At 39.9% G+C, this 20638-nt stretch overlaps 2 protein-coding genes across 3 annotated transcripts in view; one reads left to right on the top strand and one right to left on the bottom strand.

Moving 5' to 3' along the window:
• LOC124113047 (T-cell immunomodulatory protein-like) overlaps positions 1–2095 on the bottom strand; it is a 30573-nt gene extending 28478 nt beyond the window's left edge. Inside the window, exon 1 of the mRNA XM_048398792.1 lies at positions 1867–2095. Coding sequence (XP_048254749.1) covers positions 1867–2044 — 178 coding nt within the window. The 5' untranslated portion in view covers positions 2045–2095. The remainder of the gene's footprint in view (positions 1–1866) is intronic.
• A 3608-nt stretch (positions 2096–5703) lies between these two features.
• LOC124113034 (phosphorylase b kinase regulatory subunit beta-like) overlaps positions 5704–20638 on the top strand; it is a 49008-nt gene continuing 34073 nt past the window's right edge. For both annotated transcript variants that reach the window (XM_048398791.1, XM_048398790.1), the window contains exons 1-11: positions 5704–6002; positions 7041–7185; positions 9398–9497; positions 10451–10558; positions 11490–11549; positions 13977–14113; positions 14651–14810; positions 15688–15885; positions 16607–16664; positions 18359–18436; positions 20258–20413. In XM_048398791.1, coding sequence (XP_048254748.1) covers positions 5879–6002; positions 7041–7185; positions 9398–9497; positions 10451–10558; positions 11490–11549; positions 13977–14113; positions 14651–14810; positions 15688–15885; positions 16607–16664; positions 18359–18436; positions 20258–20413 — 1324 coding nt within the window. In that variant the 5' untranslated portion in view covers positions 5704–5878. The remainder of the gene's footprint in view (positions 6003–7040; positions 7186–9397; positions 9498–10450; positions 10559–11489; positions 11550–13976; positions 14114–14650; positions 14811–15687; positions 15886–16606; positions 16665–18358; positions 18437–20257; positions 20414–20638) is intronic.

Here is a 20638-nt window from a genome sequence, read left to right as displayed (position 1 = left end):
CTTTTCTGGTCCTTAAAGGACAAATATAGTCAACATGGCAACTTTCATCTTCAGGGTGGCAAATGGACTTTTATAGTTAAGTTTATAGTTAACTCCCTTGCCTCAGGAAGATGGTCAACTTTGCAGATTTTAATACTTTAGGGCATACTCAATCACAAATGCTTGACCACAATTAAATTTGAAAACCAGAAAAAGCGTAAAACAGACAATAAAAAAAGCGACAGGCAAATCATCGCCACAACAAAACATTCCTCAACAGCATGGAATTCCCCTACTGGAGGTTCAAATGTGTTCCTGGTGTTTGATGCGCTGCACAAATTCAACACTCATGACAATTGGGCCAACGCCTGCTTCTGCCTCGGGTTTTGCAATACACATGTCCTATAACTGTCTGCTTATCTATTTGATTAGTGTGTCCACAACTTATGTCACCTTAGTCACACTACCGAAGATGCCTTCAGTTGTTTACCCAGGGGATAAATCCCTGACAGGCAGTTTTGATGGGATTAGGGATGAGGGCAGCTGTTTTTTTGTTACCCAAACAGGATGTTAGTAATTAAACTCTAGTTACCGATCATTAATTGTTATCTGAATTGTTCACAATGTCAAGATCAAGGGTCATTTCACACATTCAACAATTTATATATGCAATGTTGATAATATTTACAGGATTAACAGAAATAGCAGAAACAGTATGTGTATAACGGCTGAGAATCACAAGATAGATAAACGTGGCAAACGTAACAGCCAGTGAAAACAATAAATTTTAACTGTAGCTTTTGGCCATCCCCCTAAATAGGTTGGTTTTGGAAGCCTGATTATGGAGCGTGTGATTGCAGCATTTTCACTAGGACATTCAAATACCTTCTACTAATATTAATAATTTTTCTCTTTCGGAAATTGACTAAACGTATCTCGAAAAAATTATATTCACAAAAAGATTGCAATCATTTCTTTCACTTTAATTGCACTTTAAGAAAATATACAGACCTGTGGACCAGTGTTGGTGTCAAACACTGGCTGTGTGTGTGTCTATGCGTGTCTACCCTGTATACCATGTGTTTGTGTGTAAGTGCCTGCTGTGTGTGTTTGTGTGTTCACCATGATTCTAAAGACATTACTTCTTTCTTTTTCTATCTCTTGAGCTCCTTTTGACATATACATGTACAATCAGTACACGTTTTGACCAGCAGACCAACACTGTACAGTACATAACACTGAATCCCTGGTACAGAAGTACGGCTGAAATTAATGGGAGGTCATGAATGTTTCAGTTGACTGACAGACCACACAGACCTTCAAGGGCTGCTTAGCATACACAAGAAAGGTCCATGTAACACTACTATCATATTCATTGTATTAAGCGTCTAGCTCTAATCAGTTGTCCCTTATAAATTTGTTTTCTTATAAATTGTGGGCTTCAAAGACATATTCTGTATGTTGTCATTGCAATTTATTTAATTTAAACATAAGGGTAACAACAACATGTTATATCTAGCAATATGATCACTCCAGTCCTGATGCATGCACTTGCTATGAGAATGTTTACAAGACATTGGATATAAACATTCCTCGAAGGGACATCAGCACATGCTTTTATTTTTATTATTTCAGAAAATTGCTAATTTGATTATGCTGGAGACAAATGACATTAGGATATTTTCATATTTTATCAACTTTCGAGAAACCTAATAAACAAGTTTTAACATTTTGGATGATAATCAGTCAGTGTCTGAGAAAATGAAACGATATGAAACCGTGTCTCATATCTGGAATCGTTAAATCTAAATCTTAATCCGTATTAGAACACATGACATCAAGATATGAGTCAGAGTCAGGTAGTCAACTATCATGCTTGTATATTACCATCATTTGACACCACAAACATATCCGTTGATTTATCAGCATCAAAGTCGCCAAAGGCAGCAACAATCCCCCTTGAAGAATCGCCAAACACCAGAGATGTCACATCGGACAATGACGCCATACATTGAAGTGAAAGACATTCTAAAATAATCAAAACTAATGTCAATTTGAGAAACATATTCGCATCTTCAGAGTCAGCACCAACTCAAATGTCGTAAATGTCGCAAACCATACTGTTTCCGCTTATAACATAGTATTAACCTAAACACTAATATCGTAATAGCGCATTCTCCGGATTTGTCGATTACCACTTTATATGATTACCACTAGACATATAGCCAATACAGTAGGCATTTCTCATGAGTTGAGAACATTTACACTGACATTTAGGCCCACAAATAAAGTTATATTATTTAGTCAAAGTGTAAAATGGCTGAATTTTTCAAAAAGGTAATTTATTAAATGCCAAAATGTCATTGTACAATTATTTTTACGTCAGATTGTCTAAAAGTTATTAAGAAGTTCAAAAGGGTTAAAAAAAACCCATCACAATAGACTAATTGTGGTAGGATTAGAAGCCAAAATTGTTACTTTCGTTTAATTCTTTTAATCCTGTCATTCTCACTAAGTCACTGGGTGATGAAAAAGAGCATACAAAATTATGAGAATTCTTCATCATAAAATAAATGTAAAAATAATTGTCAAATGACTGAAATATATTGGTATTTTGGGGGTAAATTGCCCTGGTGTAAAATTCATTCTTACATATCTACACACAAAAAAATGGAGCCAAGGACAATATTTAGTCATGAGACAACCTATACTTGCCAAATCATTCTAGACTTGAGTTGGACTCCTTTTTTAATTTATTCTCTTGGGTCTGTGCAGAGACGTACCTGGTATGGGAGACACACTAGAGAAAATTCTGAGGACTGAATTTGGCATGACAAAGGTTTCACGTTGGCTTCCAGGGCCAGGCTTCTGATTGCTGACCACAAACGCTCCAGGTTCGTCTTCTCTCGTGAGAATATACGTCGTTTTGAAAAACATCCGCTGAACGAGTAGTTCAACTATGGCTGGGTCTTAGGTTCACCGTTAGTGGAAACACCTAACGCCACCTCTCCGAAGAAGGCAAAGACTGTTCCATCAGCTGAAAAGGTGATGGCTTCGGTTTTCTGGAACCCCAAAGGAATTCTACTGCTTGACTACCTCCTGAAAAGTCAGACCATGAATTACCAATATATTATGCAAATACTCTTTGGCAACTGCGTGAGAATATCAAGGCTAAATGTCAAGGGGAAAAGCGTACTCTTCCACCAGGAAAATGCACATGTGCACAAGTCTTGTATATATGTTTGAAGTTGAAAGCGGCATTTACTTTGTCAAGACATAAATTGTTTATAAACACGTCAGAGTGGGAGATATTCTTAACCGTGTGGTAGAAGCGACGCGAATATTTCCCTACCTTCTAGTTATCTAGATTATACATTTATACAGTTTATACATGGGAGACCTGTGTTTCCCATTTGACATTATTAACTGTTATTTTCAAAAGAACATGCCAATTCAATAAGCAGATAGGCCAGAGTTTCTCCAAATTACCTGGGGCCATTTTTTGACGTGACCGTTTTCTCTATGACCCTTGACTTGTACCATATATGTTTCCGTTTTTTGTTCTGCTGAACAAATTACGTTCAATGGTATGTGTTTATGCCACCAGTGGGACAGGATACGCTATCCTTTTCGCAAACACCTGGTATCATCACTATTTGATACTGATGCAGAAACATATGCTCATGATATAGACAGAATGAGAGAATGGACTCTGCTTTTAGCAGAGATGTGTGATTGTGGAAAGGACTTTGTCGCTTTATTTCAAAAGATGATCTGATCATTTAGAACGTGTGTATAGATAGGTAATGTTATGAAATAGGTGAACTTCACGCCAATATATCAATCCTATTATTGAATAAAACATTTAACGATGGAGGCGATATTTTATAATTATTTCTGTTGCTCTATATGTAAGTTTATTATTTGTACTTATTGTAATTGGTTAATAAGTTGGAGTGGACATATTACTATCGAATATAAGGTGCATCCACAGTTATTCCTCATATACTATGCATACGATCTGTCTTCTGTCAAGGTGTACGTGACAATATTGAATTATGAGAGTAATACTATCCTGAAAATGGCTGAAGTCGAACATATTGTTATGCTAAAATATGTTTGATATGTTTCTCTTCGTTATATGGCAGAAATAACAACTCACCCACTCTGAAGTCGAAAATTATGACACACAGAGACCAATATAGACAAACATCTATAGCCTCTGAAATGAACTGTTTAAAAAAACAACCAATTGTTAAATGATAGTTATAAAATATAATAAAAAGGAGCCCAGATACTTTCTTCATTTTCAGACCTGATACTGCAGTAATCATTATTGGATATATATAAAAGTGATTTCATCAGGTGTGTAAGTGTATACATATATATAATGTTTCAGGGTCTGCGTGTCAGACGAGGGCCAATACTGACACGTGTGCCTGTTGTCCGTTTCATGTCAACAGAAGTCCGTGCACGTGTCAATGTCACCTTCTGATTGACAGCTGCATGAGGCTGCCACTGTTTAGTCTTTATAATATCGATATCCCTCAGCGTGTATTTTCAAAGTTATCCAGCGATGTTAATCATGTATTTCTTAGAAATATTAGAGGTGCACAACAGTTTGAAAACGAATAAAATCGTCATAGAGCACGATCTCATTCAAATAAGATCTTAGTTCTAAGATCTGATTTTAATGAGATTGCAGAGAGCATGACCAACACGTAGCTGATCTTGTTCTGTTGTTCCACAAATCTACGTAAATATATAGGCTTCTGTACAATGTGTACATAGGTTTTCTCATATTGAACACGATGAGCTGAATAGTTGTACACCTACATTTACGAATGTTCAAATATTAGAAAATGTATGTCAACGAAGTCTTTCATAGGCATTTGTAACTTGGAAGATCATAAATACATGCCACTTTGTGGATGACAATTTCGTTATTTTATGTACCACAATTTCAGGGCCACTTCTTGCCCCTTCATAATTAAAAATAAATAATACTACATAATCGTTTTTATCTTTATTATAAATATAAGGTGCCGTTTTCGCTTTATCTCCAGTAGCCAAAATCGGTGACGTTTTGCTGAGGTGCTATTTTAGCCTGCCACCCGATGAATCCTACCCTGTGTGGCCATATCAGCACTTATATATATTGCCTCAGGACGCTTACTCGGAATACGCCCGAGGAAGGGACACAAAGTGGCCCTGAAACGAAAAATGTTGTCAGTTAAAAATGCTATTTGTAGTTGTATGTTTGTTGTTTAACGCCGCACTCAGCAATATTCCAGCTGTATGGTGGTGATCTCTAAATAATCAAGTCTGGGTTATATATGAACCAGTCCCAATCCTTCTGGGCTATATATATAAATGGGTGCTAACCCTTATGGGTTATATATAAACCAGTGCCAGTGTTTGGATCTTCCATGTATTTTAGTGATTACGCGCATCATATGAGCATCGATCTACGAAAAATTGGGATGCGATGACATGCATCAACCAAGTCAGGGAGCCTGACCACCCGATCCCGTTAGTCGTCTCTTACGACAGCATAGTCGCATTTTTCGGCAAGCATGCAACGCTATTTTAAGTGGAGTCAGCCTTTGCTTATTCACGAATTCAGTAGAAGCGCGCACACGAACTCCCCTTGTGTATAAGTTGTAAGGAAAGTAATTTTACGACTGAAATTCAATCTCTTGTCATATTTACGACAATAATTCATGTCAAATTTGTGATTATGTCACATTGACTTAGCTTGCGTGAGGACACAGTGGCCGTTGACAAACATCCAAGCGACGGAAAGATGCGCGACCTACAGCTATAACAATTTAACTTTTGACCCCCCAACTTGTTTACCTCATTATAATATTCATAAGGACTGGACCTATCAGCAGGCATGAACAACGTGCGCTTGAACCTAAGGTTAGACAACCGCCTTGGCATTAAGAGGGTCGCAATGGAGGAAGCGGAGAATAATCACGACCAAATGGTCAAAAAACTGGATGACTATTACACAATGAGTAAGTCTTATTGACATTAAAACACAGCCTTCTCACATACACCTTTTGCTAATTAAAATGCTACATTATTTGGAGAATATTATTAAGGACATCGATATGACCATGACGTCCATGACCTTGTTTTGACAGATCATCTGGTGTGTCTTAAACACGTGCAAATCGTGTCGCTCGTGTGGGATTAGGAAATTAGGACACTTTAACGCTTTACACGTTTCGAGTATATAAATTCGAAACATAAATATGTAATTTGTTAAAACTTGTTGTTAAACTGACAGAGAATGGCAATTGACAATCAGCTGATAGTGCTGTTTCTATGATTAAAACTTAAGAGAAACTAAGTTTTGGATACATGGAATTTGGAGGTCACAGCAATGTGTATTCATATACGTCTTTGGTTTATTCAAGTATTGAAGATGAACCTCTTGGCATTTCTTCTATGCTTTGTAAATTGTATAGTTCTAAGGTTAAATACTTTCATTACATAGTGACAATGTCTCATGTTCACACATTTGCTGCACATTACTGTGTCAAGGCCAATTAGAACTGAAAACAGACCAAGGAGCATAGTCCCTCTTGAAAATAATGGTTGACATCATTTAGATCTAGCATGACTAGTGGGATGATGTTGGGCACAATTTATGGATAACAACTTCTTTGTTGTAAGGGCGATGTTTCGATGTAGATCCTTATACCGTTGTCAAGCAATACAACATTAATCATCCATGTTTAAACGCATCATCCCATGCAGCATTAAAAACTAACAGATTTAGTCCACTTTTCCTTATGATGAACACATGTAGTAAAACCCTCAAAAAGGGCAAATTTCTACAAGTCCTTATGATACCTCAACTATAGGGTAGTTTGGCAAGAACTACAGGACTAGTGCCAATTTCTTATGCTGCCATGGACTGTACTGAGGCCACCTGACTATCAGTTTGATAAGCATTTAGCATGAACTGCAACTTGACCCCATGCTCTGGGAGGCTACCTCCCTGGGTTTGCAAGACGTTGATATGTCCACTGTTTGTGTTGTTTCAGTGAAGCGTCAGATTCTGCAGTATCAGAGTTGTCCCCTCGGTCTGTTCCCAACCATTGGATCCAAGGATAACCAGTCTCGTGCTGCCAACGTCCGAGACAGCATCTACTGCGCTGTCGCTGCATGGTCACTATCACAGGCTTACAGGTTGGGAGAAACTACCTATTGCTACTGTTGATTTCAATTCCAAGAAATTGTTAGGAGGAGTATTTTCATTAACACTGTTTATGCTGACTTAACTACGGGTCATATGGACTTGCAGTAATTAAGAATACCAGTCCTGGCTAATTTGCACCAGTTTTCAGAACATGATATGCTGAGGCAGTTATATTTTCTTTGTTGGATCACGGATCTGCAACCCTATTTTCTTCACAAACTGAGTAAAAAATAATCAAATTTACACTAATTTTTTTGGGATGATTTTTTTTTAAAGAAAATAATAAATAGAGGTTATCACGCGAGTGTGTTTGGGGATGGTAAATATCCTGCATTAGGAATAAACATTGTATTTAGCGAGCCTTGGCGAGCTAAATACATAGTGTTTATTCCTAATACAGGATATTTACCATCCCCAAACACACAAGCGTGATAACCTCTTTATCATATAATGTCATTCTTTAATTCTGTGCTTTAAAATCGCTTTCCCTCTCTCACAAACATTACCGAAACATTGCGAGTTTTCCTGGAATGCGCGCATTAATATTTTTTACGTCACAGGGTCAGTGATGTGTCAGTCGGACAGTGACAGTAGCCAATATAGTTCCAACTGAAATCTGTTTCTTATACAGTGGCGAAGCAACATATATGCAAAACAACAGTTGTTTTTAATTGCCTTTCACGGTAATCCATCGGTCTGTCCGCTAGAGTAACTGCCCTTTGTCAAAGGGAAGCTACTCTAACCCTAGTCTATGAGATGTCACGGCCACGGTCAGACGTTGTTGACAGTCGGTCTGTCCTGTCATAATGTTTAGAAGTGTAGTCAGATGTACACACAGTGACAAAACGAAACAAGGTAACAATTCAAACATATTTCCGCCAAATCCAACTTTTTTAATTTGTGGAGGTTTCAAGCTGCAGAGGTCTACAAGCACAGATATGGCTACTGATCCCGCTTGGCTAGGCCTCGATCGTGCCCTCTCAAAATTGTTTCAAAATTTATATCTCCAAAGTTGCCAAAACTTATAAAATGCCTTAGCTACGTCACAGTTAGACACTGATTTTCAGTATATTAGACTGTTCTTTTGATAATGATAGCAATTATCCCTGTAGTTTATCCAGATTCCCGATGGTTAATTCTGATCGCCGAATGACGAGGGCGACGCCATGTTTGTTTATAAACAGTGAAAGTAGTCCTACTTGACCTTTGATATTTGCATCTCTATCCGCATATGACCCCAACGGATATCGTTTTTATCCGTTGGCTTTATCCTGCCGAGAAACCTACCCATTATATGATAAATCTAGTTATTGTCCTTGTCACACTGGATTTGCCAATAAAATAATCCCCTTTATCTTCTAAGAAAAAGCTACAAAAGACAAATCTTTCAGCTGACAATGGTCCTACACAAAATGAATTTGACCTAAGCATCGGTGACTGACCCAGTTAACATGGCATGATTTAAAAAAAAAAGATTACCTCCATGGTATCGTTTTGATAGCTCAATAACTACAGACAGATTAGATAGAAATTTTCTCATCAAGTTGGACTTAAGGTAACAGTCAGATGATTTGTTCTTTTGAAATTGTAGGGGCCAGGGGGATTTGTCATCTTCTGATGACTCTTGTTTATTATCATGATTATGATTGCCACTTGCAAATTTCTCCCCTTTTGTGACCAAAGGAAGAGTGACGTCTGCATGAATATCCTCAATATTATTTATGCATGTGCAATGTTTTGTTCTGAAACAAGTTTGTCTTTCAACTAAATTGCTTCAAGAGTATATTAGCTAGTAACAAAAACCTTTGCATTTCTGTGTGGGAGGAGTAACTTATGAATCGATACAGGAAGTACCTGTCATGGTTTGTAAGGAAAACAAAAAGAAACATGAAATTTATGCTTTGGACATAATTTTCTCCCAGCGTAATTTGATGAGAATGCTCAGTTATTTGTAATCCTGATCAGAGCTCAACAATATTTTTTCAGTCCCATTGAAGTTCCTGATGCAAGTAAAATTTTACTGGTCAAAAATTGGTATTTACTGGCCTAGTTGTCTCCTCCTTCATTATCCTGTGTTGTATATCTCCATTTTTCTATGATAAATACGCTAGACCTATTCACCTTCAAAGCTTCGTTGGAGATATAGTACCCTGGATACTCGAGGATGATACTTTCACTGCTGTTGATGTTGTGTTGTTTCAGACGCATTGATGATGACAAGGGCAAGACACATGAACTGGGCCAGATTGCTGTCAAGTGTATGCGAGGCATTCTCTTCTGCTGGATACGTCAGGCAGACAAGGTATGTGAATCGGATTGAGACTCAAAGTAGCAGTCTGCTATTTGGCACCCATTATTTTCCCTGAAATCACCAAATGGCTACCACACGTAAATACGTAGTGGCAGAGACAATGAATTAATGATATGCCCTGGGCCACACAGGATTCTATGATCCTGGGTTTGAATTTCAAATTCACAGAAAATATGATCCTTCATACCCTTTCTCATGTTGTAAAGTTGCTGTTGTGGCTTTTCTCCCACCTTCTGTGAGATACCTGTGTTAAACCAAACAGACAAGGTACATGAATCGGATTGAGACTCAAAGTACCAAAGTACCAGTCTGCTATTTGGCACCCATTATTTTCCCTGAAATCACCAAATGGCTACCACACGTAAATATGTAGTAGCAGAGACAATGAATTAATGATATGCCCTGGGCCACACAGGATTCTATGATCCTGGGTTTGAATCTCAAATTCACAGCAAATATGATCCTACATACCCTTTCTCATGTTGTAAAGTTGCTGTTGTGGCTTTTCTCCCACCTTCTGTGAGATACCTGTGTTAAACCAAACTCACTCACTCACAACTCTTCCATAACACCTTGTTTGTTTGGTGTTTACTGCTGCAGTCAGCAATATTCCAGCTATATGATAGTGGTCTGTAAATAGTCTGGAGATTGACATCATGAGCATCGATCCACGCAGTTTGGATACGATCACATGCGTCAACCAAATCAGCAAGCCTGACCACCTGATCGCGTTGGTCACCTCTGCTACTGTTACTACTACTACTATTACTGCGCAACTACTACTACTACTACTACTACTACTACTACTACTAGAAGTACTCCAGTACTACTTCAACTGCTATGATACTCTCACTGTTACTACAATGTAACTGCTACTCCTGCTGTTACTACTACTGCCACAACAACTGCTACTGCTAATATATTCTCGTGTTTTTTTTCCACAGGTAGAGAAGTTCAAATCCAACCAGAACCCAGACTTTGCCCTACATTCCATATTTGACATCATCACGGGTGATCCAATCTACGCTGATGACGATTATGAACATTTGCAGGTAAGTTTACATATTAAACCTACATATATCTGAGAACATTGTATGTGCACAGTCATATCTGCAACTGGAGTGGGAATTATCTAACTGTTACACAAGTAAAACATAACCAGTAATATACCAAAGTACTACCCGAATGATTATTTTCAGGGCTTGATTTAAGGAACCTGAACACTGAATACAATCTGAGAGCTGATAATTTTCGATTCACCATGAGTTGACTGTTACACCCCTACTTACCACGAACTTCCAAGCTAGAATTTGTCTTATTGGGAATGGTGATAGTTTAATAGTCCAACAGTGATGCCGGTTATGTTTTTTTTTTTCTTTTTTTTTTTTTTTTTTTAGCATTTTATTTCACCTTTTCTCCGTTACATGAGGAGGATGGCCATCCAGGGCAATGGTCACCCTCACATTCTGAAGACAATGTATGTATACATTTGGGGAAAATTAAATACAAGTATTGGAAATGGTGCCAAGGTGATTTTTAAGAAATATAACAAAACATACACACAGTCAAGCATTCAAAATATTATTCAAACACTGATCCTGGCAAGAAACAAATATGAGAAAGAGATACATATGGATGCCGGTTATGTTACTAGACTCTGGCTTTGGGCTGGTGGGTAGGACAAGCCCACTAGCATCGTATGAGGAGCCCTTGCTTGTTTTTCACCCACAGTACTATTTCATTTCAAAATCAGGGAAGGTGACATGACAGCTTCTGGGTGATGGTCATTAAAAGATACAAATCTGGAGAGAGTAATTAAAATAATAGACAGTATTTATGATATTAAACTCAGGATAACAATTATGCATTGGTTATCATGATTATATCAAGTTGTATCCCACTGATAATGTGTACAGAACATAGCTTATTAGTTGTGTTGCAGCACATGATGAAATGTATGATGAAAGCTTGCATTGTTTTTAGATAGATGCTGTGGCTCTGTACCTCATCTTCCTGATTCAGATGGTCTCGTCAGGCTGCCAGGTAGGTGATACTGATACTACAGGGTACTGTGTGATACTGCAGGGTTCTGTGTGATACTACAGGGTACTGTGTGATACTGCATGATACTGCAGGGTACTGTGTGATACTGATACTACAGGATACTGTATGATACTGCAGGGTACTGTGTGATACTGCAGGATACTGTGTAATACAACAGGGTACTGTGTGATACTGCAGGGTACTGTGATACTGATACTACAGGGTACTGTGTGATACTGATACTACAGGGTTCTGTGTGATACTACAGGGTTCTGTGTGATACTACAGGGTTCTGTGTGATACTACAGGGTACTGTGTGATACTACAGGGTACTGTGTGATACTACAGGGCTCTGTGTGATACTACAGGGTTCTGTGTGATACTGCAGGGTACTGTGATACTACAGGGTACTGTGTGATACTACAGGGTTCTGTATGATACTGTAGGGTACTGTGATACTGATACTACAGGGTACTATGTGATACTACAGGGTTCTGTGTGATACTGCAGGGTACTGTGATACTGATACTACAGGGTTCTGTGTGATACTACAGGGTTCTGTGTGATACTACAGGGTACTGTGATACTGATACTACAGGGTTCTGTGTGATACTACAGGATACTGTATGATACTGCAGGGTACTGTGTGATACTTCAGGGTTCTGTGTGATACTACAGGGTACTGTGTGATACTTAAGGGTTCTGTGTGATACTGCAGGGTACTGTGTGATACTTAAGGGTTCTGTGTGATACTGCAGGGTACTGTGTGATACTACAGGGTTCTGTGTGATACTGCAGGGTACTGTGATACTGATACTACAGGGTTCTGTGTGATACTACAGGGTTCTGTGTGATACTACAGGGTACTGTGTGATACTACAGGGTTCTGTGTGATACTACAGGGTACTGTGTGATACTACAGGGTACTGTGGGATACTGCAGGGTACTGTGGGATACTAAAGGATACTGTATGATACTGCAGGGTACTGTGTGATACTTCAGGGTACTGTGTGATACTAAAGGGTTCTGTGTGATACTGCAGGGTACTGTGTGATACTTCAGGGTTCTGTGTGATACTGCAGGGTACTGTGTGATACTACAGGGTTCTGGTGTGATATTGCAGGGTACTGTGTGATACTAAAGGGTTCTGTGTGATACTACAGGGTACTGTGTGATACTACAGGGTTCTGTGTGATACTGCAGGGTACTGTGTGATACTACAGGGTTCTGTGTGATACTGAAGGGTACTGTGTGATACTACAGGGTACTGTGTGATACTGTAGGGTACTGTGTGATACTACAGGGTTCTGTGTGATACTACAGGGTTCTGTGTGATACTTTGTGATACTGCAGGGTACTGTGTGATACTACTGGGTTCTGTGTGATACTTAAGGGTACTGTCTGATACTACAGGGTTCTGTGTGGTACTGTAGGGTACTGTGTGATACTACAGGGTTCTGTGTGATACTACAGGGTTCTGTGTGATACTACAGGGTTCTGTGTGATACTACAGGGTTCTGTGTGATACTGTGTGATACTGCAGGGTACTGTGTGATACTACAGGGTTCTGTGTGATACTGAAGGGTACTGTGTGATACAGGGTTCTGTGTGATACTACAGGGTTCTGTGTGATACTTTGTGATACTGCAGGGTACTGTGTGATACTACTGGGTTCTGTGTGATACTTAAGGGTACTGTCTGATACTACAGGGTTCTGTGTGGTACTGTAGGGTACTGTGTGATACTACAGGGTTCTGTGTGATACTGTGTGATACTGCAGGGTTCTGTGTGATACTACAGGGTTCTATGTGATACTGAAGGGTACTGTGTGATACTACAGGGTTCTGTGTGATACTGCAGGGCACTGTGTGATACTACAGGGTTCTGTGTGATACTACAGGGTTCTGTGTGATACTTTGTGATACTGCAGGGTACTGTGTGATACTATAGGGATCTGTGTGATACTACAGGGTTCTGTGTGATACTGTGTGATACTGCAGGGTACTGTGTGATACTGCAGGGTTCTGTGTAATTCTGAAGGGTACTGTGTGATACTACAGGGTTCTGTGTGATACTTTGTGATACTGCAGGGTACTGTTTGATACTACAGGGTTCTGTGTGATACTACAGGGTTCTGTGTGATACTGCAGGGTACTGTGTGATACTACAGGGTTCTGTGTGATACTACAGGGTTCTGTGTGATACTGCAGGGTACTGTGTGATACTACAGGGATCTGTGTGATACTACAGGGTCTGTGTGATACTGTGTGATACTGTGTGATACTGCAGGGTACTGTGTGATACTACAGGGTTCTGTGTAATTCTGAAGGGTTCTGTGTGATACTGTAGGGCACTGTGTGATACTGATACTGTAGGAAATAATAGACTTTCTGTTTCATAACTCCACAAACTGTTATCTTGTTTTAGCTAATATTCACAACGGATGAGGTGAACTTTGTACAGAACCTGGTGTTCTACGTAGAGAGAGCGTACAGGACCCCGGACTACGGCATGTGGGAGAGAGGCAGCAAATACAACAACGGCTCCACGGAAATACATGCAAGGTAAATACAACAATGGCTCCACGGAAATACATGCAAGGTAAATACAACAATGGTTCCACGGAAATACATGCAAGGTAAATACAACAATGGCTCCACGGAAATACATGCAAGGTAAATACAACAATGGTTCCACGGAAATACATGCAAGGTAAATACAACAATGGCTCCGGGAAATACATGCAAGGTAAATACAACAATGGTTCCACGGAAATACATGCAAGGTAAATACAACAATGACTCCAGGAAATACATGCAAGGTAAATACAACAATGGCTCCGGGAAATACATGCAAGGTAAATACAACAATGGCTCCAGGAAATACATGCAAGGTTAATACAACAATGGATCCAGCAAATACATGCAAGGTAAATACAACAATGGATCCAGCAAATACATGCAAGGTAAATACAACAATGACTCTGTGGAAGTACGTGCAAGATCAACGCAATGGCTCCAGGGAAGTACAAGGTAACTTGAAGGCTTAATGTTGATACCATGACTCTCCAGCCATCCCATGTCTCATTGCTCCCCTTCCAGCTCAATTGGCATGGCGAAGGCAGCACTTGAAGCTGTGAATGGAAACAATGTGTATGGGGAACAGGGTGCAGCGTGGTCCGTCATCTATGTGGACATCGACGCCCACAACAGAAACAGGACAATCTTTGAGACTATTCTTCCACGAGAATCTAACTCGAAGGTAAGAAACAGGATGTTTCTCAATGATTATGGTGAGAATACCACAAATGACCAACACAAAGGTTACTTGTTGACACTTTTTGAAGCAAAATTGGCCACCAGTAATGATAATTGCTATGAAAAGAGGCTTTTGAGATAGGTATATTTATTTCTTGCCATTCTAAGTAATATTCCAACTATATGATGACAGTATGTAAATAATCAAGTATGGACCAGACAATCCAGTGATGGACATCATGAGCATCGATCTATGCAATCAGGATACGATGACATGCATCAACCAAGTCAGCGAGCCAGACAACTGGATCCCAGTTCTAACCCAGATTCACAGGGTTGAGATAGGTATAATCAACTGTCAGCTGGTCATTGAACACAGGACTGTCTACTGATTCATCATAAGATTCATTCTGTGTGACGCAGAGCAGTTCAATTACGAGATTATAAGGAAAGAGGATATCTTCATTCTAGGCCTTAATTTTGTTGCAGAACTACTCCATACTTGTTGCAATCTGAGTTAATCTGGACGAACTTTAAATATTTTGCAGGCATGGGTGGCCCATTGTCTAAGCTGCTGTAATTCGCTGTGGAGTTACATCCCTTTTGTTTGACAGGATCCTATGATTGTCTCTCATCCCAGATCTGTCTTGACTACGATCCATTCCCGTCTTGGTTTTTCATCCGTGGTAAACAGTGAATACATCACGTTGGGCTTTCCTCCCACATTGAAAGGACACTTTGTGAGATAACTGAAATACTGTTGGCACTTTATCAAACATCGGAACCAAAACCTGCTCTGAAAAAATAAAGAAGTTTAATCCTTAAGTCAACCTTGTTTTCATTTTGAGACCCTGTGATAAGTTATTTCACTGTTTATTCAGAACACTGACGCCTCCCTCCTGCCTACCATTTGTTGGCCGGCGTTCGCCATACATGAGGAACCCGTGAAGCGCCAGGCCGTCAACAAGGTGATCCGCAAACTGAAGGGCAACTACGGCATCAAGCGCTTCTTCCGGGACGGATACAAGACAGAGTTGGAGGACAAGAACAGGAAGTACTACAGGCCGGCTGAAATAAAAGTGAGTCACCAGTTTTGAATATCAGTTAAAATACCTATCTGCTCTTTGTTGTGGAGGTAAATCTCAAGTATGTTAGGAATACCATGCATTACATTGTTTGGCTATAGAACATCTTGAACTACTGTATCCAAGCAAAGGAAGGGGGAGACATATGTTTTTTATTTGTAAAAACACATTCCAGTTCACACTGTTTTACTCTGTGTTCTTCAACCTTCACCATGTTCACATGCCTCCATTTTTCTCCTCTGAAACTTTTGGGTTTATGAAGCTGAAATTGTGTGTACATGATCCAGACAATTGTCTTTCAAAACTGCTAAAAGAATTCTGATACAATTTTATTTATTGCAGCCACATTGAAAGTTCAGTGAATGTCCATTTCTCAACTGTTATATCACATGTATGTTGTTGTTTTTTCCCTTTTTCCCCGTGACCTTGCTGTTCATGCTGTTGTGTAGTTACTTCATTCATTTGTGCACCTGATAGCAGAAAGTTATATGAGAGCTGTCTAAGCACAGTCAATATTTATAGGCATGAGAAACAGTGTATGTATGTTATATTTTCTTGTTTACCCTTTTTTATGACCTTTGAAACTAACGTTCAGAATAAATCAGGTGAGCCTTGTGTCTTTCTTTGCTTCATTGTTAAATGTATTCACTAACTGTTTATTGACACATGACTAAAACAAGACTGAAATATCTAAACTATTATATTTCTTTCACAGAATTTTGATGGCATTGAGAGTGAATGGCCAATCTTTTACCTGTTCATCATGATTGACTGTAAGTATATAGTGTGTTCATGAGGCAGTACAAGTATGTGCAACTATAGCAAACCTTTGTCTCGGCAGTGATTCAGATAGATGCTGTATTGGCGTACTGTACGGATACAAAGTTATGAAATACGGACGGATTGCAAATTACAACTGTATTAAATATGCAGGCAAACAATACTTTACGCTCTCATGATTAATTGTTACTGTACCTTGTCTGTTTATTCTGAAAAACTTTCCTCAGAACAGTGTTGAACTTCTGTTTACCATATCTGTCATCACCTTCTGCTTTCAACTGAATACGTCATTTCATGTCAGCAGCAAATGTATCTCTTCCTAATCCTGCTTTGTCATTGGCTAATAGTATAGTACTCAAATTCCCTTGTCTCAGTTTTGGCACCAAAATCCGAATGTACAACACAAGGTCTCTGAATGATGCTGGCACAATACCATAACAGTCCTTTTTACATTCTGGAAACGAGCATTCCATTACTCATTGGTTTAAGATATATGTCTGGAACTCGTCCGTTCTGATAATGACCAGTACTGTACTCCTGTGGATGATAAATTATGTGGAGAACTGTCTAGGGACATGTTCATGTCATCAGCTATTTAATAATGCCTTCATTGCTTCAAGGGCTGTTCATGTCATCAGCTATTTAAAGATGCCTTCATTGCTTCAAGGGTTGTTCATGTCATCAGCTATTTAAAGATGCCTTCATTGCTTCAAGGGTTGTTCATGTCATCAGCTATTTAAAGATGCCTTCATTGCTTCAAGGGTTGTTCATGTCATCAGCTATTTAAAGATGCCTTCATTGCTTCAAGGGTTGTTCATGTCATCAGCTATTTAAAGATGCCTTCATTGCTTCAAGGGTTGTTCATGTCATCAGCTATTTAATGATGCCTTCAATGCTTCAAGGGTTGTTCATGTCATCAGCTATTTAATGATGGCTTCAATGCTTCAAGGGTTGTTCATGTCATCAGCTATTTAATGATGCCTTCATTACTTCAAGGGTTGTTCATGTCATCAGCTATTTAAAGATGCCTTCATTGCTTCAAGGTTTGTTCATGTCATCAGCTATTTAATGATGCCTTCAATGCTTCAAGGGTTGTTCATGTCATCAGCTATTTAAAGATGCCTTCAATGCTTCAAGGTTTGTTCATGTCATCAGCTATTTAATGATGCCTTCAATGCTTCAAGGGTTGTTCATGTCATCAGCTATTTAATGATGGCTTCAATGCTTCAAGGGTTGTTCATGTCATCAGCTATTTAATGATGCCTTCATTACTTCAAGGGTTGTTCATGTCATCAGCTATTTAAAGATGCCTTCATTGCTTCAAGGTTTGTTCATGTCATCAGCTATTTAATGATGCCTTCAATGCTTCAAGGGTTGTTCATGTCATCAGCTATTTAATGATGCCTTCAATGCTTCAAGGGTTGTTCATGTCATCAGCTATTTAATGATGGCTTCAATGCTTCAAGGGTTGTTCATGTCATCAGCTATTTAATGATGCCTTTATTGCTTCAAGGACTGCCACAGAGTGGATGATAATCATGACATTATTATTGTTGTTATGGGAGACCAGAAGGAACTGCATTGTGTGTTGGAGGAATTTGTTACACTTCTGCCTGAATTTGGGAATTATTGTAGTGTTTGCAAATCCTACTGGAGGTGTTTTGATGACGTGTGTGATGCTTCCCAGGTATCTTCCACGGAGACAAGGAGGGGGCGGAGAAGTACCAGAAGCTGCTGAAGCCGCTGCTAGTGGAGAGTCCTGATGGTGAGAGCAGCCACTGCTGTTGTTGCTATGTGATACGTTCATGGGGGGACCTCTTTAGTTTCCTGAGGTGAATCTGAGGATAATCTGTAATTAGTTACGAATACTACTCCATCATGTCCATAGACAAGTGACTACCACTCCAACATGCATTTTGCGTGAATGTACGGGGAAGATGTTCATTTTTTGTTGCATGATGAGTTTTATGAAGGTGTGGAGCTTTGACCATGTGTCTCACTTACGAAAATGTCAAGGTGAAATCCCCCATAACATTACTCTTGTCCGCATGAAATTATGCCCCACCCACCCACATGACATGCGTCTGTAGTACACCACACACACACACACCCAGGGTAATAAGCTACTGTTGTGACCCTCTCAGGGTAATAAGCCACTGTAGTAACCCTCCCAGGGTAATAAGCTACTGTAGTAACCCTTCCAGGGTAATAAGCTACTGTAGCAACCCTCCCAGGGTAATAAGCTACTGTAGTAACCCTCCCAGGGTAATAAGCTACTGTAGTAACCCTCCCAGGGTAATAAGCTACTGTAGCAACCCTCCCAGGGTAATAAGCTACTGTAGTAACCCTCCCAGGGTAATAAGCTACTGTAGTAACCCTCCCAGGGTAATAAGCTACTGTAGTAACCCTCCCAGGGTAATAAGCTACTGTAGTAACCCTCCCAGGGTAATAAGCTACTGTAGCAACCCTCCCAGGGTAATAAGCTACTGTAGCAACCCTCCCAGGGTAATAAGCTACTGTAGTAACCCTCCCAGGGTAATAAGCTACTGTTTTAACCCTCCGAGGGTAATAAGCTACTGTTGTAACCCTCCCAGGGTAATAAGCTACTGTTGTGACCCTCCCAGGGTAATAAGCTACTGTTGTAACCCTCCCAGGGTAATAAGCTACTATGGTAACCCTCCCAGGGTAATAAGCTACTGTTGTGACCCTCCCAGGGTAATAAGCTACTGTTGTAACCCTCCCAGGGTAATAAGCTACTGTAGTAACCCTCCCAGGGTAATAAGCTACTGTTGTAACCCCCCCAGGGTAATTAGCTACTGTAGTAACCCTCCCCGGGTAATTAGCTACTGTTGTACCCCTCCCAGGGTAATAAGCTACTGTTGTAACCCTCCCAGGGTAATAATCTACTGTTGTAACCCTCCCAGGGTAATAAGCTACTGTAGTAACCTTCCCTGGGTAATAAGCTACTGTTGTAACCCTCCCAGGGTAATACGCTATTGTGGTAACCCTCCCAGGGTAATAAGCTACTGTAGCAACCCTCCCAGGGTAATAAGCTACTGTTGTAACCCTCCCAGGGTAATAAGCTACTGTTGTAACACTCCCAGGGTAATAAGCTACTGTTGTAACCCTCCCAGGGTAATCAGCTACTGTTGTAACCCTTCCCAGGGTAATAAGCTACTGTTGTAACCCTCCCAGGGTAATAAGCTACTGTAGTAACCCTCCCAGGGTAAAAAGCTACTGTTGTAACCCCCCCCAGGGTAATAAGCTACTTCTGTAACCCTCCTAGGGTAATATGCTATTGTGGTAACCCTCCCTGGGTAATAAGCTACTGTTGTAACCCTCCCAGGGTAATAAGCTACTGTTGTGACCCTCCCAGGGTAATAAGCTACTGTTGTAACCCTCCCAGGGTAATACGCTACTCTTGTGACCCTCTCAGGGTAATAAGCTACTGTAGTAACCCTCCCTGGGTAATAAGCTACTGTAGTGACCCTCCCAGGGTAATAAGCTACTGTAGTAACCCTACCAGGGTAATAAACTACTGTTGTGACCCTCCCAGGGTAATAAGCTACTGTTGTAACCCTCCCAGGGCTGCTGATCCCACAGTACTACTACGTCCCAGCAGACAAGATTGAGCTTGAGAAGAGCAAACCCGGAAGTCAGAAGAGGTTGGCCAGCCCGGTGGGGTCAACTGACGGCATCTTTATGTGGGGACAGGCTGTCTACCTCATCTCACAGCTACTCAGTAGGTTCTGCAGATGTACCTACCTGGCAGTAAGATGTAAACCAATGAAAAACTGTCACTGGTCCATGTGTAAAATCTAGGCTAAGGTCTTGTAAGCAAGTAGTGTCAAATGTGATGAAACTATATAATTCCTTTCAAATACCCTACGTCTGTTAGCCATAAATTCCTGTTTAGGCTGTCGATCACACTATTAAAGGTCGATAGATAGGATTTGGAGAGATATGC

This window comes from Haliotis rufescens, unplaced genomic scaffold (assembly GCF_023055435.1).
Source record: "Haliotis rufescens isolate VD_foot unplaced genomic scaffold, xgHalRufe1.0.p SCAF_19, whole genome shotgun sequence".
NCBI lineage: Eukaryota > Metazoa > Mollusca > Gastropoda > Lepetellida > Haliotidae > Haliotis > Haliotis rufescens.
This window is presented reverse-complemented; position numbering and strand designations above follow the sequence as displayed.